The sequence below is a fragment of the Centroberyx affinis genome, unplaced genomic scaffold (genome assembly GCF_046629955.1).
Source record: "Centroberyx affinis isolate AG114_WGS23_722 - 3 ecotype Tasmania unplaced genomic scaffold, CSIRO-AGI_Caff_v1 ptg002070l_1, whole genome shotgun sequence".
NCBI lineage: Eukaryota > Metazoa > Chordata > Actinopteri > Beryciformes > Berycidae > Centroberyx > Centroberyx affinis.
In genome coordinates, this window is record NW_027280400.1 from 44399 (window position 1) to 63247 (window position 18849).

The following is an 18849-nucleotide window of genomic DNA, read 5'->3' on the forward strand; positions in this document are numbered from 1 at the left end:
CAGTCAAGCAACATTTTTTGTGTAGGCAGGAGGAGCCTACTGCTTGTTATGTCTGTGTGGAAATATACCATGTGTGGCCACTGGATTAGTAATGACTAATCAAAGACATACTCAGAATCAAGATGACTCTTGTTTAGGAAATATGAACAACTCTGGCCCTAGTCCTCTGACTCAGAAACTTGTGACTCATACTTTTCTCACCTTAGTGTACTTGTTGGACACACTGTTAATTAAATTTAAATAAGGACGGAAGTCAACTGCTTTAAGTCTTGGGGATTGTGTATAGGGAGCATTTTCCAGGCATCAGCCTAACTTATCGCAGGTCATTTCTGAAATCTCTCACCAGTTGACCTTTCTTCCAATAGCCGATTACCTCTGGTGCACCTTATCCCCATAACATATGGTCTCCTCAGCCTTTAACTCTACTGGTACACTGTACTGCAGGAAGAAAATGACTGATATACACTACATTGTGTACAGTGCATTGTATATGTAGACCAGAGGACCAGAGGGTAGACAGTCAGAGAAAAGATATGGAGAGAGAGAGAGAGAGAGAGAGAGAGAGAGAGAGAGAGAGGTAGGTAGGTGGGGGTTGGGGCAAAAGGGTGGGGGGTGGGGGCAGGCTTTGGCTAATGCCTAACCCTGCCTGACCCTACAAAAGATATATGAAACCATATGATTAGGAGGCAGTCAGCCACCCCAGATGTCTTGTGCCGTTTCTGAACAGCTTGGGCCAACACTTATGGCAATAATGCTGTGTGTATGTGTAGCCTACTAACACCTCTCAAGTGATATGCCAATGTGTGACAAAATCCCCCTTCCTAGTTAGAAATTTTGGAGGTGGTCAGAGTTATTGTAAAAACTACAGGTTTTGCTCTAGTTTATATATTTAAAGAAGTACTTTAAAGCTTGTGGAACTTGTTGTAAATTATGTAAAGAGGATTTTCCAGTACAGTGATTGGTTTCATGTGCGTACATAGTTGCTGCGATTTTTTTTTTCTGTTGGCCTTGCAAATCCGAGATGGAAAGAAATATCGCGATGTTTGCCTACCAGCCCACGGGCCAATGGTTTAGTATAGCAATATCTCGCGCTACCTGAGCACTCGGTCGCTCATTCCACCACGGTCAAGCCTGCCAGGAGGGGGTTTCTGTTGAACAGCTCCAGAGAAGTTCTTTCATTTGGGAAACCCGAAAGGAACATTTATTAAGAACAAACAAATACATTTGTTTTATTTATTCAAAAGTAAACGTAATTAACTTAATAGGTAACCGTTGACTGAATTACGAATTTCGTAAGAAAAAGCTACAGCCTAGCTGGTCGTGCTAACAAAGAAAATCCTTTCTCTTCAGAAATAATCCCCCACTATTCTCTTTAGTTATGAGTCATGTGGTCGTCGATAATCCACACGGTCTAGATCAGCAGGTAAGTACTTTACTTCACTTACTTCTTGTTTTCTTAAAATGGAGTCAGGTGCTCTTACGCACATGTAATTTCGGCAGTGAAATCTTAGCTATTTCATGTGAGGCTTCATTCGCTAAGTCGCTAGCCTTGGTAGCTAAGCTAACGTTGCGGCTGGTAAAATGGTGGTGATGATGTCGCCGTTGAAAAGATTGTGATGGCGGAGCTCGTTACTACGTTTGCCAGAGAATTGAACTGACAAACTGGATAATTCTTAGTCTTTCCCTTTAAGCGGACTGATATTGTCGACACCCTCAACTATCTCTAACTTGTTAAGCATCTCATGTGAAATAATATCACATACTTAACACCAATTAGCAAGGTTAGCCGACATTTCGACACCGGCCGGTATGCTAGTAGCTTAGCTAGGCCCTTTCGACATGAAACGTGGCGCAGGAAAAAAATGTTGGCTGCGTTTTTCAGCTGACATTTAGCCACTTCTGTGAACTTAGATTGAGCAGTTATTTCTTTAGATTGCCATGTTAAAAGGCCAGTGTGTTTTTATAGCTTGCCACTTGGATTTCTGTCTTACCTTTTTGGTTTATGTCAGCATTTTCTAGCTTGATGCTCAGGGTGCCTCGTCTTGGATAACGTCAGATTGGTGGCATGGCAGTAAATGTTAGATAAAGTAACTTACTTGGATAAATCAAGCCCATGAAAAAGACCATATATAAGGCATTTATAAATCAGAATTTAAACTAGAATTTTAGCTTGTCCAGAGTATCAGAGGAAAAAAACGTCTGATGTACAAACATATTAGGCAATATGATTCAAGTGTAGTTGACAGATGAGCATTTTAGAGTATCAAAATGTTTCAATATGTTCTAGCAGTGGTAGTCATTGATTTTCTCCCGTCACGGTTATTTAATGTCAGACTGTATCACATACTCACTCGAATTCGAAACAAATCAAGTGTCTTATTTATTGTCCTTTTCATGTTTTTCAGCTCGCTGCCCTAGACTTGAACTCTGCTGACGGACAAGGCGGAGGCACTGGCAGTAAGTATTGAACCAGCCTTTACTTAGAAATGGAAATGCAGGCGGCGTTCCTGGTGGCCACAATATCCTGGGTTCGGGTCCAGACCGGGACACTTGTCTCATGTCATCCCCATCTTTCTCCCTCTCTCTCACCTGAACTTTCATCTCTCAACTGCCATCTATCTAATAAAAATGCACAAAAGGCCCAAAAAATCTTTAAAAAAAGAAAAATAATTGGAAGTGTAAGCATATAATTTGTGCTTGTTTAAATTTGACATCTTTACTTGAACAGGCTTCAGAGCTGTGTAATATCTCAAACTAACTAGCACCCACTGTAACACATTCTTTTCAGTGGAGAGCTCTGCACTAACTGCTTCTTTGTTCAGTAAATAAGACCTATTTCACTGAATGTGGGTGAACCTAAATGTATGTGGTCTATAACAAGTTTTTTCCTCTACCCAGGGCGTTACATTCCACCTCACTTGAGGAACAAAGATGCTTCCAAAAATGGTGAGTTTCTCATACTCGGCAAGTGAGCCACAATCAGACCATCAACACTGGTTTCACTTGTAGTGTTCTATTTTTTATGTTGAAGCTCCATCAGAGCATGTTAAAAGCAAGCACAGTTGAGCAAATTTATTATGAGCCAGTTCCCAACCAAAATTTTATTTTGTTTATTCCATTTTTGATACCTTGATCGTTACCAGTAAAGACGAGATGGACACCATTTTGCTGCTCTTTAGACCCAAGAAAACCAAAGGAGAGTAGTCTGATTTCACAAGTGCACAGAATGTGGAAAGAAAGCCACCTCAAGTGGATTTTCTGTGTCTGTGCATGATAGCTTACATTGGCACCGCTAAACTAGGACAAGTGGTACTCTCTGTAAAACCATACGTGCCCTTGTATTTTCACCTCAGTCTGATCAGAATTAAACAATGGAAATGCAGCAAGTTTCAATTTTGTCTGATCAGTTTAAAATGACTGGTGAAAGTCTCACAGGTCTAGGATGGATTTCATAGTGGCAGTGATGATGGAAGGAGACAGTGGTGCTAGCTGTTGACTGTTCTGATGAAGAGGTTCCTTGGGAAAAACACATTACTTGACCACCAGTGTTGACACATTTGAACTTTTGACAGTGTTTTGTTGCCAGAAAGGGGTTGCTGTATGTAATACACAACAGTCCATAAAATCTTTCTGTATTTGTTTTGCCTCCTGAAGGCCTCAAATCAAGATATATGAAAAGCCAGGCATACTGACAAGTCAGATAATTGTTCATTTTAACTTAATCTTGGAATCATGGTACTGACTCTCATTGTGTCATTACACACTTGACGTTTTTTTCCGTTTTGCTGTTTTCTTATTCCACAGCAGGAAATGCTTATTCCGCTGGTAGACAGTGCGGTTATTCAGTGGCACCAGTAAACCTCTGTAAGTCCCTTCTGTCTGCTTTCGCTGAGGGCAACCTGCATTCCCAGATGCATGAAATAGCCATTTACACACCAGCAAAGCCAATGAGAAGGGGGAGAGGGTTAGTTTATAGATATACACATCACACTTAAGGTTAATGATGGGCTCATGATTAATTGATGTGCTTATCTCTGCTGGGATGCTTGCAGTCACAATTGTGAAGATGCTAGAGGTACAAGGCGATTTAATGTAAGCATAAGCCAGTTAGGAACATATTTTTCTCCTCAATGAGCCAGCATTTATAGGCACTTGTATTTTTCATTTGTCATTTACAGTGTGAGTTTGGAGCATATATGGGAACCTTTACAATGAATTCTGCATTGTATACTGAAGGCCAAATTTTACCTGTAATGTCCCTCAAGTTTCTTCTAAGCAGTGCCCGCAACTATGGCAGGCAGAGCATCAGCAAAGACACAGAAATAACTATACTTCTGGATGGGATGACTGTAGGACTGGTAACTATTAGTGTAAAGTCAACCTCAACAGTCATGCTGCATCAGCCAGTAATTATGGGCAAGTGTTTTTATAGCCTGCTTCCCTACCTTTGCTTAGGTTACCCAAGACTGGCCTCTCAAGAGCTTGCCTTTTACCATGCCTACAGTGGGGGTTGGCCAAACAGATGTGGTATACCTTGACATCTACCTGCATGCCATGCCACCTACCTGTTGGCAGAGTTTATCATAGTATACAGCTGAACACTTGAGCACAACCAACCAGGCCTAAATCAGTGCATATAGCCTATGCTTTGTAATGGTCACTTGTAAAAAGCAACAGGAACCTGGGCCTAATGCAGTGTTTGTCAAATGCTTGCAATTGAAATTGCTTGTGATGCATGGTGATGGTGCTTTGAAGATTCTGTACTGCACCACTAGTATGGCTGTCTTACTAATAACAGCAAGGTACAATATCTGCAGTTGGAACACATTTTCATAGACATTAGCCTTTGTGTCCATTGCTCAACCACTGGTACCCTTTAATTTATGTAAATTATCATACAGTTACAGTTGGGACATCCAAGCAGGGATTTTCCTTAGCAAATAAGTATAGAACTTAACGCTACTGCGTTGTCTGTATTTTGTCTGAAATGTCATTTGTCACAACACGTCACGCACTTGAAAGTTTTTCTTGAGTCCTTATCAGGTCCATACAGCTTTTTCTATCTGCCTATGGCAGATGGATACCGTTGGGCCACAGTAGGCCTATAGCTTGTGTGGAGGGTGTTTTTGTGTGTCTGCTAGGTTATTTCAAAGTCGAGAGTTGTTAGAAGATGTTCCTCCTGGCCTTTAACGTTGACCCTACATTTGTTTGTTTGACTGATTTAGGAAAAATCTAATTGGCTTTTATGTGTGTTTAGCTTGATTGCACTCACATTTGATGTGCCTGGATGAAATCCTCTGTCAGGGTAAAGTGCTCAAGCTTATTCCTCACCACATTATAGCCAGTGGTCAGTACAAGTTGAATGATTTTTGTGACTGGTATTTTGTTTTCAGTCTGGGCTGTTTTCAACCCATTTCAGGAGTGAGCACTTCCTGTCAGTGCATAGTTTGCATTAATAGACGTCTGAATGAGCTAGATGTCTGAATGCTGCTGTGGCGTAGCCCATGCAACCTATTTCTGGACTTGCTGCCATTTGTCAGTATATCTTGATGATGTGGTTTGACGTGGAGTCATCTGAGATGCTGTCTGTGACCCTGCTGCATGGTGTGCTTAGCCATGTTTGCAGAGTGCACAGGGCAGTGAATGGGTGTATTTGTGCACATCCCAAGCTACGGTCTGGTCTAAAACATCTAGGTTGGTGAGCGCCTGTTTTAAAAAAAAAAAAAAAAAAAAAAACTTTACCAGGATTTCTCTTTGTGTGTACTTGAAGTGGGCACCGCACTGAGAGCGCTTACCTGTTGTCCCACAGGTTCAAGTTAGATCCTCCTTACCACAGATCTAGAATCAGCCTCATTAGCTGGTCCAATCCTCTATTACCAGCATTCAAAGTCTAATCTGAGCCTAGATCTGTGTGGCTGGGCTGTCCCTGATGCTGCTGTGGCATAGCCTCTGCTACCTAGCAAGCCTTACCTTGGCAACGCTAACTGTCCATTGTCCCCCACCAGCCTCATCCCCAGCCTGCACAGATAACAGTGCGGCCACCGATGGGAACGATGACACAGCCAGTGTGCAAAGCTGGGCAGACCGTTGTGGTAAATGTCCCCCTCAGGCAGAGACGGGGCCTAGTGGGTCCTTTGGGACAGACAATCCACCCTACCCCAAGTAGAGAAGCCCATGTCTGGGAACTAATGAAAATGACAATGCAGTGTAATTTTTACACCAAGTTGCTCGACTTCTCCCCATCCATTGTCCTGTATAGAAATTAACCGTGCTTTCTTTTTGTTTGTTTTGCGCCTTTTTTATTGAACAAGCTTTGGGGGGAAGAGATTGTTTTGGGATCCTTCAACTGGAGTGTTTGAGGACCTAAAATGTTAGTTGTGTTATGAGGAAGCAGCATTTTCTGATATTTATGCAAGGTTTCAGACAAGTTCAGTTTTATCGTAGTTGCTTGTAGCCTGGCTCTATTATAAAACACCAAGCTAAAGGAATAGGTCAGCACTGAAAGTGACCTTGATCTGTTAAGGACTATGAGTAAAGCCAAATAGTACTATTCAATATATTATGTACACCCTTCCTCACAGCTTCTTATTCTTGTTTTTGTTTTGTTTTTCTCTCCCCATGAAGATTCACCTGGATGGGACGGTGGACGCAGCAATGGATTTGTGAATGGTTACCATGACAACCGCATGAATGGGGGCTTCGGAGGGCGTGGACCCCCTCGCAATGATAGAGGTGGGCGTGGCGGCTACCGTGGTAACAGGGGCGGAGGCTCGTTTAATCAACCACTGCAAAATGCAGGTGGGGAAAACCTACTGTGCCATAGACTTTTGTTTTTCTAACAGTAGCCCTAGCAGCAGTAGTGTAGTTTTAGATCTAATATATTGGATACTACTACCCCTCAACCCCACTAGATATAGTCATCACTAATATCAAAAGGGTTTCATATTGTCGTAATGGGCCTACAAGATGGAATTTATAGATTATTGTTTCGTAATAAACTACAATAGCTGCGCACCTAATTCAACTAAGACGAAATAACTGTTGGGATGATTAGAACGAAACTGAAGTCATTCCGCTAATAGGGAAAGACAATGCTCCATTATTGGTAAGAAAACGGCCTCAACTGATTTGTCTGACAGCAGTCAGAGCTGTTGGTGACGGCTGATTTGAGGTAAAGATACTTTTCCTTAGCTGTATATTGACTCGCTCTGTCCGTTCCACTCCAGGGTTTGGCAGTTATGACAACAAAGATGGTGGCTGGGGAGGAGCTCAAAGGGATGCTGCCTACAACAGCTTTGGGGGGCGCTCTGATAGGGGCAAGTCTGCCTTCTTCAATGACCGTGGGGCAGGCTCCAGGGGAAGGTGAGTGAGAGTTTAGTTTGTTATATGTAAGCATAATTGTGAATATTGTGCTCTTGATTACTTTGTATCAGACTTGACATTAACATTTCTTTAGCTACAAGCATTCATGATTTTGTCTGTGTGTGCGTAGGTACGAGCGTGGGGGCTTTGGAGGGGGAGGAAACAGCCGCTGGGTGGAGGAATCCAGAGATGATGAGGATTGGTCCAAGCCTACAGCACCCAATGAGCGTCTGGAAAAGTAAGAGTGATTCTGATCAGAAATGACAAAACACTAACAGTATTCTTGCCACATCATTTGACCCATACTTTTGCAAACTTGTTATTTTCTGCTCTAGTGAGCTGTTCGCTGGGAGCAACACTGGGATTAATTTTGAGAAATATGATGACATTCCTGTGGAGGCCACTGGATCCAACTGCCCACCCCACATTGAAAGTGTAAGTCTATGCACTGCAGTGTCTTAATGGTGTGATCTAAAAAGGTTATATCTATATTGCTTCATTCCAATTGAGTAGGTTTTGGAAAGACATTTGAGTCATATACTGACAGTATGTCTCATTGCGATGTAGTTCCATGATGTGGACATGGGGGAGATCATCATGGGCAACATAACACTGAGTCGGTACACACGTCCCACTCCGGTCCAGAAACATGCCATCCCCATCATCAAGACCAAGAGAGACCTGATGGCCTGTGCCCAGACTGGTGAGTACTATATATAGCTCTCTCATTGCATGCATGTGTGCGCCTAATTCCTCTGCTCATTCCCTTGTCATTGCAAAGTTTATGTGCTCACCAGTCCTCATCATGGCCCTGTAAGCTCTATCCATGGTTAATTTCTCTGTACTTTTCAGATGGAATAGAAGCAAGGCTTTATATTTTTGATCTAAATAATGAGCTACATGTATGTCCCCTTCTGTGTTTCAGGCTCTGGTAAGACTGCTGCCTTCCTGCTGCCAGTGCTGAGTCAGATTTACACTGAAGGGCCAGGAGATGCTCTGCAGGCCGCCAAGAACAGTGGACATGTACAGAAAATAATTTCAAAAACACATCTGATTATCAGACAAACATTTCTTACATTACTCTTGGGCTCATCTTTATACATGCTTTTTTTCTCATTCCGTCTCCAGGAGAATGGCAAGTATGGCCGTCGTAAGCAGTACCCAATCTCCCTTGTCCTGGCTCCCACCAGAGAGCTGGCCTTGCAGATCTATGATGAGGCCAGGAAGGTGAGCTCCTAGTCTACAACCGACTGTACAGAGTAGGGCTGGGTATTATGACCTGAAATCCATATCATGATATACAGTATTGTCACATTTACATCAACAATGACAAGTTAATTTTTTTTTACTTTGGTGCACAAAATTTGCGTTCTCCATTAGTGTCGTTGGCATTGGCCAAACTTAACAAATTCCACACCTGTCACACAAAACTACTTTGCTAATTCAATCTAGTTCTAACTAAAATATTTTCCGTCAAATAATAATTTTTTTTTCACACAAATTAAACACTGCATTTACAAAACAAGACTGTATCACCAGGCAAGAGAGCATCACTCAATATGACGTTACAGAGCGCTGTTTCACTGACTGATAGCTACCACAGCCATCAAGTTTTACTTTCTACTGGTAGCAGCTTCAAATTAAAGGGACACATGCACTGGAGGAATGGATTTACCGAACATACCAACTTGGGAAATTAGGTTGATAAAAGATTTGTACTGTCTGTTCCGGTAATTTTTCAGTGTACTGCCCAGCCCTAGTACAGAGCCACATGACAATCAGACACTGTACTCATACACATATCATAGCTCATCTGAACATTATGAGTATGCAGTGAAGCTTGACTGTTTCCCCTCCTTCCCATTCTCTTTAGTTTGCCTATCGCTCCCGTGTGCGGCCTTGTGTGGTGTATGGCGGTGCAGATATCGGCCAGCAGATCAGGGACCTGGAAAGAGGCTGCCACCTGCTTGTGGCCACACCTGGACGCCTGGTGGACATGATGGAGAGGGGCAAGATCGGTCTGGACTACTGCAAGTCAGTACAGCACTGGGATTGGAGCAGTCTGAGCACTTTAGATTATAACAGCTGACTCCAGTATCGTGCGGTTTTTCAGTACGGTGTGTTTATGTGCTGTGCCCCTGTAGCTACTTGGTGCTGGACGAGGCTGACCGTATGTTGGACATGGGCTTTGAGCCACAGATCAGACGCATTGTGGAGCAGGATACAATGCCGCCTAAAGGCATCCGCCAGACCATGATGTTCAGCGCCACCTTCCCCAAGGAGATCCAGGTACACATGGACAGCCAATGAGAGTACACAATCTCATATAATTTAATAAGTGAGCAACTGTAAAATCATGATGTGATGTCCACTCACTTGTCATATACTAATCTATTTGATTTTCTGTTTGCTTTTGTAGATCCTGGCTCGTGATTTCCTGGAGGACTACATTTTCCTTGCTGTGGGGCGTGTCGGCTCCACTTCAGAAAACATCACCCAGAAGGTGGTCTGGGTGGAGGAGAGTGACAAGAGGTCCTTCCTCCTTGACCTGCTCAATGCCACAGGTTAGGAACACAGACTCAAACACACATAAATAGCAATGATTTTTTTGTATTTATTTTTTTCATTAAAGTCACATTGGGCTCTAACTCATCATCCTTTGTATGTCTGTCCCATGCCAAGCTAATATTGACTTGGCGGCTAACAAAGGTGTGTTGTTGACTATAACAAGACCTCGCAGTGAAAGATAAAATATAGAAACAAAAGGAATATCCTTGTGCAGGGGTGCACAGGCGCTCAAAGCACTTGCCATGTTTAAGGAGGATTCTTCTCATTTGGTCTGTCAAAGCACGATGATCTAAAGCTGTGAAAGTTGTGTACTGAGCAGCCTTACGTTTACTAGACGGTCTGGTTTTATCTTAGTCATTCCCAGTGAGGTTCAGGAAAATGTGGCAGAGGCCCCGGAGAAACCCGGTAAGTATGAGCATACCGTACTTCAGTCTGACCCACAAGCCAGAAACATCACATCCCACAGCTCATCCCCGCCCCTCTGCTCCCCAGCTGACATGCCTCCTCAGTTTTTATTTATTTATTCATTTATTTGTTTATTTATTTTTTCCTCATTTCCAATATAAGCTTGTAGAACCAGCAGTAACATTTGCCTTGCACCACATAGACTGCTGAGTGAAGCAGCAGATCTTGGATTGAATTGAAATCAAGTATTATGTAGCCCCCAATGGAAAAGGGAGACCTTTTTGGCATAGTGTTACTGTCTGGGAAGATTTTCAACACCAACATGGACACATTGGTTGGTTGCCCATAGAAACACAGTTTCCATTAGTCAGATGGCTGTGACATAGATTTAATAATGGCACCAACTTGCTATTTCAGTGAACAAAATACAACAAACTGTGAACATCTAGTTTAGACCACATCAGTGTTGCCATTAGAAGTGGGTGGGGGCTAGGGTTGGCACCAAACACCAACTTGATATTCATGTATTGAGACATCTATGGCCATTCCCACCCCTTATTGGTAGGGATGGGCATTTCAAGCAAAAATACTATTCGATATTCACTGGGAACTATTCAACCATTCTTCGAAGATCAACATCTCTCGCTTTAACGTTAAAACGAGAGAAGGACCGGTTCAGGGCTAATCAAGCCATAGCTATTTACTACTAGCAAGCTATGAAAATATACTTTTTAAGACAAGACTTTTTGATTTTTTATAATTTAATTACTATTCGGAAATCATGACCCATCCCTACATATTGGTATTAAGTCCTAACTTTTTGAAAAGTAGGTACAACTCCAAATAAATGGCACATATTTATTTTGTGCTGTTCCCATGGTCACTAGTGCAACGGCCACTGTTGAAAGTAAACTGATGTATAATTTGTCATGGGCAGCCTTGCTAAAGCATGCACTCATCTGTTATCACCATGGTAACGAGGCTTGGGGAGGGCAACTGCATGAAGATGGCTAGCTAGGTATCCTGAAGTGCTCAGTGTTGCCATGCCGACTTCCCCCAAACCAAAACATGGTCTAACAACTAGGCCAATCTCAGACTGATTGCTAACCCCTAGGCTAGATCTGGAAGGATTGATAGGTTTAAACAATATGGTTAAAATGGAGCTTATGCCACACTACTTTCATATATCTAATCTTCCCAGATGTCTAAAGCTGTTATAGCTGGTGATGGGGGTTGTTTTTTGGGCTTGGGCCTGAGAGTGCATTGGCAACAAAAGTTGCACTGTTATCAGGGAATGATGTGACTGTTGACCTGGAATGGCCTATCCTACCCCATCCCCCCTCTGCCATTTTTTTTTTATCTCAAGCTTTTATTCTGATAGCCATTAATGCTAAATATCTGTGGATTTTAACCAAACATTCAACAATTCAATAGTTTTTAAAGATGTTATTTGAGGGTACAGTCAATTCTGATCAAAGGATTTGTCAACTATCGTTTTCAGTACCATGGCCAATAAAACAGAAATAAGGTTACAGTTAATGGTTGTCAGTAAATGCAAAGCTTCTTATGCAACCCCTGTCTCCATTTTGAGTTGCCATTTTGATTCTTTTCTTCATGGTCTCGCAGCAGCTGACCTTGTAGTATGACAACAGTTTTCAGTTCCTGCTCCCATCTCCTTTCAATTTTCAATTTTATGTTAAATCCAACTCTACAGCCTTGTACCTAGTTCTCAATGATTTGTCTTCCATTTTCTCCTCTCCTGCTCTTTATCCTACTCTCCTCCCTCTGTCTTGCTCTCCCTCTCTTTTCCTCTGGCTGTGTAGGTAAAGACTCTCTGACACTGGTGTTTGTGGAGACAAAGAAGGGAGCAGATGCTCTGGAAGACTTCCTTTACCGCGAAGGTTATGCCTGCACCAGCATCCATGGAGATCGATCCCAGAGAGACAGAGAAGAAGCTCTGCATCAGTTCCGGTCTGGGCGCTGCCCCATCCTGGTGGCCACAGCTGTATGTTATCATGTGCACAGACTAGCTTTGTTTACATTCAACTGTCATGTGATTTTAGAGCGAACCTTTGAAATATTGAAAATTTTGTGTTTCCATCACGGTTGAAGTGAATAGATGGGCTGTGGGGCTCTAAATTTACTTACTTGGTATCACTGGTGCACCTAAATTAAAAAAAAAAAAAAAAAAGGCTCAGGAGCATCAGCAAAACTGTAGGTGCATTCCAAAAAAATGTAAGAGAAAATGGAAACATACATCAACAGTAATTATTTACATGCAGTACCAAGTAATAACCAATGCAATAAGCAATATCCCACCAAGGCAGTTGTGGGTGGACCAATGCGCCTAATTTGAATTTCCAGGTTGCACAATTTCAGTTTTGGTTGTACTTTAGAACCCAGAGGCTTCCTGAATGTAGCGTGCAGCTTCTTCATAAATACATCCACAAGAAAAATGGAAAGTCTTTCGAGAATTGATCGGTATTTACCACATTGTCTGCTAATGTTGGATTTATTTATATTTTGTCCTGTCCAAAGATGAAAACAACAAATTGCACTTTGCAGTATTCTAATACACCAACAAATGACCATACCAGTCATGATGGGCGCCTTTTATACATAGGAGTGGCAGCGTGTACATTTGTGGGAGGACATGGTGGACAGAAAGTTTACAGACTACGTTTAGCTGCACCATTATTTATTCAACAAATGGGCTACCATCAGTATTTACTACATAACTATTTATTAAATGAGTGTAGTTATTCTCATCAAACCATGCCTTGCTGTTCATCCTCCCTCCCTCTGCTCCACCAGGTGGCCGCCAGAGGTCTGGACATCTCCAATGTGAAGCATGTGATTAACTTCGACTTGCCCAGTGACATTGAGGAATACGTTCACCGTATTGGCCGTACGGGACGTGTGGGCAACCTTGGTAAGAAAGATTTTTAACCCGATCTGTGATTTCTCTGTGCAGATTTATGACTTGGTCAATGGCAAAATGGAAGTAGTAATAAGTATATTGAGTGGATAAATGAGATGTATCATAAAAGATGCGTCATCTCGTTTTCGAGTGGGTCCTTCAGCAAAACACAGTGACCACAACACTGTTAGTAGTGGATTAGAGCAGCTATTCTCTTGTTATATTCTATAATTTTATTAAAATTGCTCTGTTAATAGTGGATTAGAGCAGCTATTCTCGTTATATTCTATAGTCTTATTAAAACTGCCCTGTTCTTGGATGCAGGTCTGGCCACGTCGTTCTTTAACGACAAAAACAGCAACATAACCAAAGATTTGCTGGACATTCTGGTGGAGGCAAAGCAGGAGGTTCCCTCCTGGCTCGAGAGCCTGGCCTACGAGCACCAGCACAAGAGCAGCAACCGCGGACGCTCCAAGAGGTACACACAACTCGATAAACACAGCAACAAATGCATTTCCAAAACATATACACAAACACATCTAGAAGACCTAGGACACAGAGCTTTTTGTGGAAATCTGCATATCTTTATACACAGTACTTGAGCCAAGGGCACATCCTTGGATGCCCAGCCAAACATTAACAAAGCAACTTTTTCTTGTTTAGGTTCTCTGGTGGTTTTGGAGCCAGAGATTACCGTCAGACGCCTGGTGGTTCCAGCAGCTTCAGTGGTGGCCGCGGTGGCCGTAACACCGGGGGCCATGGAGGAAACCGTGGCTTTGGTGGAGGTAAGACAACAAATATGTCCGCTTATCTGAACTGACAATAAGTGTTCACATTCTCCTCACAAAACTAAACTCAGTCCTCTTGACTTCTTCTTTGAGATGCCAATCCACATTTAGACTTCTGTCCTCATTTAGAAGTCTCCCTCTTTATGGTTGTTAACCATTGCAATATTTTTGGTCTTGGGCACAGAAGGATTAAAAGTCAGACATATGTTCACTCTCCCCCCAATCGGAATACACCCCAATTAGTTATCACAGCTGGGAAAGAGTAGGCTACTAGTATTTGCTTGGTAGAGTGTGTTTTATTTTTTATTACTTTGTTACTGGCTTGGCTGAATGCTGACCTCTGACCTCTGTCTCCCTCAGGTGGGTTTGGTGGCAACTTCTACAGCAGTGATGGCTACGGGGGAAACTACAGCCACTCTGGTAGCGTGGACTGGTGGGGCAACTAGTCACCATAGGAATAGGTTGCCATGCCAACCCAACCCCACAGAAACCACATGTTAACTTTAGCCAGACCATAACAACCCTCCCTGTGTAGCTTCACTGACACACAGTACATTACCAACCCTGATTCTCTGCCCTTCGCTTCTCACAAAAACGGAAGTGCAGCGCGACGCAAAGCAAAGTCACCAGCACGCGCGATCTACTGGAGACCGCAGAGATTCGCACACCTCATAGAGTGAGCATGGATGCTGACATGCGTTGTCCGATAGCAACCTCGGACCTTCATTGTTCAAAGTTTTTTTTTTTTTTTCTTTTGTGGAAAAAACAACTAATTGAAAAACCTGAGGATCATTTGTATGTTAATGTACTGTGCCTTTTGAATTTAAACAGGAAATCTATGTTTTCATTTCACCAAAAGAACATGGCCAAGAGCTCTAAATTTGTTATTACTGTTATTTTGTTATTTGGTGAAAAGCATAAGAAAAGTAAAATAAGCTTGGACTTAATCAAACCTTGGCAAACACTGGGGTGTTGTGGCTCTCTAGAGTCATGATTCCATTTGAACTTCAAATTTATTGCAGGAACATCATGTAGCCTTTTCTACAGTCAAACAGCTAACGGAGCCATCAATATAATGTCTGATTCAACTGGGGCAATTCCCAGTGAAGAAACCGTGTTCTAATCCTAAGGGACAAAGAGTTAGATTACTTTTCTTTTTTCGCTCACTCTATCCTGGACAGGCTCCTTTTATGGATATGGTAGTCTTTGAAATAGCCATTCCTATTGTGATCTTAATAAACACAAAAGTCATTAAGCTCGGTGCCAACACTCACTGAGGTTTAAACAAGAATAATCGATGCTGGAACTTGTTACTCCACATTTTTCAATTGACTTGACAGTGTTAACGGCAGCTAGTATGTTACCAAGTGCTAGCTACATTAAGTGGGCGGTGTTTTTTGTTTGTTTATTTTTACTTGAGACATTTTTGGTGCAGGTGTGTGCACAATTGAAAAACTGAGTCAGTTTTTTGATTTTTGAAATGTTTCTTTACAAATATGTATCAAAACAAAAAATGCCTGCCATATTGAAAGTGAAGTTCAAAATGGCTGCATAAGGACCACAGCATCGGGAGGGCATAGTGTGGCGTTGGCGTTTACCGATCTACCATTAACCACAAGGTCCAGACGGTATTCTACGCTTGCAAGTGTTTTGTTTTTTGGTCAAGGAGAAAAGACATATGAACTGAGTCGCAGGCTTAACTTAATTACAAACGTTTTCTCTTTTCAAGCTGCGTTGGAGGCATGGTTCATCTTTGAGATAGGCATTAGAATGATCACTGAGGTTTGTCAGTTTAACAGCAAAGGACTGAGCGGGGCAGAGCAGCACTCTGACCACTGGGGTTAGGGGGTGGGGGGTTGGCGTGGGGCGCAGTTTCCAGTGCACCACCGTTGTTGTCAGTGGCTTTGCTTTCCATTGCTGCATATTCTAACTGTGGAGGTGGCCAAAGATGGGGGAGTGTCCACTTCCTTATGGGACATAAGTACTGTCAGCTCCTCTGGGAGTTCATCTGCTCAGACATGTATAAAAAGCTCTGGCTCAGTAAAGCCAGACCAGGCTTTTCCTCTCAAAGAGGAGCAGCCAACAAGAGGAGGAGAGGTGGGGCATTTAACCTCTGAATGCTCCATGTTTCTGATCGGGTGTGTTGTGCCTTGAAATCTTTTTTAGAAATTGAACTAAAAGCGGATGCACTGGCAGTGTTGAGAACTTGAGATTGAATGGTGCTACTTGATTTAGGTGTGTAGGCCCTTGTACGTCGTGCCCATCGAGTTTTACAAAAGTTCTTTTATTGCACATCTAGAGTTTTATATAGATGTCTTGGATACGTGTCCTTAAGCTTCCAAATATTGTGTGTGAGGAAATTGTGAAAAAACGCAGCTTGTTTACAAAGGGGAAGGGTTCTCAACGTTTAACCAGGATTTATTTGGGACCAGGGGATTTAGCAGTTGGGGAATTTAGCCATTTGCACACAGATTTCTAGATTCTACTTTTGCTGCTAGTTTTGTGTAATTTATTAAGCATTTTTGACAAATATTTATTTTTGTAAGCCTCAAAGTGATTCTTTGAAAGTTTCAGAAACTTGACCAAAAGACAGTACAAAAACACTGGCACTTGAATGTTGAATGTCACCTGTATGCGTGAAATTTATATATTTCGGGGTAGTGTGAGCTTTTTAATGTTTAAGATGCATTGGACTCAGTAAATAATATCCACAGCTGTTTCAGGGCCTCCTCAGGGCCAATCATCTCTATTAGATTACCAATTGGCCAACAAAATTAAAAATGGAATTGAACAAACATGCCAAGGTTTGGAATAAAGTTGTCAAAAGAGCAAATACATTTCCTAAGCGTATCAGTGCAGAAGTGTTCAGATTCTCCAATTGTGTGCATTGTGTTTGATTCTTTACTCTAATTTGACCTGATAATTATTTTTCTCCGGTGAATGTCTGGCACATGGCAATCTTTAAAGAAACAAACATGTGGTTTATTCTCTATTGTTGCATTTGCATATATGGCATCTATTGAGTTCTCCCTTAGTGTGGAGCAGGTCTCTGCAACAGTGATTTCCCTGGCAGCTGTTAGTGCTGTTTGGGATGAACTTGGCTCTTTGTAGACACTGTGCAGGCAGAGCGCTGCCCAAGACTCGCTCCATGCCCAAAGGAGAACCCTAGAGCTCTTTAGATGTAGACTTTGCTTTCTGTACTAGCTTAGAGGCTAATGCACTGCATGGGAAATACTCAGCTGTGCGATTGTATGATTTTACCAAAATAAAAAGTTTGAATGCAAAAGTATCTGAAAAATCAAGCATGTTTCCTACAAACTTGTTTACTGTAGTTGTGCAGAGGAGACTGTTGTTGTAGCAGGCAGCCTGTTACCTTGTGTGACTGCAAGGCAGATGGCGGCAAAACTGAATTTGGCGTAGATTGGATGGGCTTCAGTTCTTTTGAAAAAATATATAAAGATTTCATTTGTAAAGCCGAAAGTGTCGATTGTATTATTTTCCCATACTTACCATTTTAGGGGGTCATGAGTTGGGTCTGTGAACTGTTGAAATACACTTTTTCTTTTTCTTACCCCCACTCAGCGTTTGCTTCTTCCCATAATCACCAAGTGTACAGAGAACCTATCAACCTTGTCTGCTGAACTTTAATTCATCTTCAATCAAGAGGCTATCATTTTGGTGAAATTATCAGATGTCTGAAAATGCACTGTGCATGACATTTGGTTTTTTTTTGCCCCTACAGATTGTCTTTACTTTAGCCATCTGCAGCTTTTTTTTTTTTTAAAGCATTGAAATGACATAGCAGTGGTTACATATCTTTCATACTGCCCAAAAACCTTTTTTACCCCCAATTCTCAATTTTCTCTTGAAAGGTCACATGGGCCCTAATGTGCTGAGTAGGTTTCATAACCACCGAGCCAGTGACACCCATTAAAAACCTGTTGTATAATTTGTGTGTCAATTTGAAAATAAGGTTTTAAGGACATGCAAGTAGCGTTGACCCAGCTACAATAATATTCATCACTCGAGAGAGACGGTAGTAGCTGGGGCCTATGTAGCACCTGCGACTCGACCCCATATTAATCTCATATTGGCAAATGATATCGATCTACTTTTCCATCGGCTCACACCACTAATGGCCCGCTGATCCCCTAATCCATTTCAACACATCTGCATTTCTGAAAAGGTCTATGTATGTCCCCCCTTTTGGCCCATCTCCATGTTCTGTGTGTGTGTGTTGGTGGAGAGTGTAATCTGAGTGCTCCATGTGTCTAAGTTACAGGCCTGCCTCTGGTGTTTGCGCTGATCTGAGAGTGCCGCTTTACCTCTCTAATCCTGCCAACCGCCCATCTCCCTTCATCTCCATCCATCCATCTCTCCATCCAGGGGATTTGGCGGCCATTAAGAGATGGCTTTTGGAAAAGTGTCTGTATGTGTATGATGGAACAGTCAAACACACACTAACTGAAGGGGGGAGGATGCTAGGCACTAAGTGCAGGAGCGCACACAACCACCACACATTTTGCTCTGTCCCGAATAAGAACTGTCAGGCGCAGGTTCAGTTATGCCTTGGAGAGTGAGCTGTGCAGACTGACGTGGGATGGGCAGGATGGGTATATGCACTGATATTTGGACTGTAACTTTTATCACACATGGATGCAATTGCCTGGAACGATCTACAGGTATGTTCTTTCATTTGTGCATCTTATGTTCCTTGATTGATTTGCATTAGACCTTTTGCCTATTACATAAATTCTGCTGGTCCTGTGTAGCAGCTGTGATTAAAAACTAAAGTTAGAAACCACA

General features: G+C 42.3%; 1 protein-coding gene across 7 annotated transcripts; it reads left to right on the forward strand.

Annotated features, from left to right (window-relative positions):
• Window positions 1-1124: 1124 nt before the first annotated feature.
• Window positions 1125-17523, forward strand: ddx3xa (DEAD-box helicase 3 X-linked a). 7 transcript variants are annotated; one of them, XM_071531361.1, is made up of 20 exons: window positions 1125-1423; window positions 2406-2457; window positions 2899-2946; window positions 3805-3864; window positions 6625-6798; window positions 7227-7362; window positions 7493-7600; window positions 7698-7797; window positions 7930-8065; window positions 8288-8385; window positions 8491-8589; window positions 9236-9396; window positions 9507-9651; window positions 9782-9926; window positions 10285-10335; window positions 12159-12340; window positions 13150-13267; window positions 13580-13733; window positions 13919-14040; window positions 14404-17523. In XM_071531361.1, the coding sequence occupies exons 1-20, from the start codon at window positions 1379-1381 to the stop codon at window positions 14487-14489; spliced, it is 2220 nt and encodes a 739-aa protein (XP_071387462.1). In that variant the 5' UTR covers window positions 1125-1378; the 3' UTR covers window positions 14490-17523. The 7 variants fall into 7 exon arrangements, with proteins under 7 accessions (XP_071387462.1, XP_071387465.1, XP_071387463.1 ...); XM_071531364.1 differs by having other exon boundaries at window positions 6625-6732; XM_071531362.1 differs by lacking the exon at window positions 10285-10335.
• The last annotated feature ends 1326 nt before the right edge of the window (window positions 17524-18849 follow it).

Coding starts and splice junctions, on each gene's coding strand:
- ddx3xa (XM_071531361.1), top strand. CDS start 1,379: ATGAGTCATGTGGTCGTCGATAATCCACACGGTCTAGATCAGCAG. Junction 3,865..6,624: donor AGTGGCACCAGTAAACCTCT/GTAAGTCCCTTC, acceptor CTCCCCATGAAG/ATTCACCTGGATGGGACGGT. Junction 10,336..12,158: donor AGAGGCCCCGGAGAAACCCG/GTAAGTATGAGC, acceptor CTGGCTGTGTAG/GTAAAGACTCTCTGACACTG.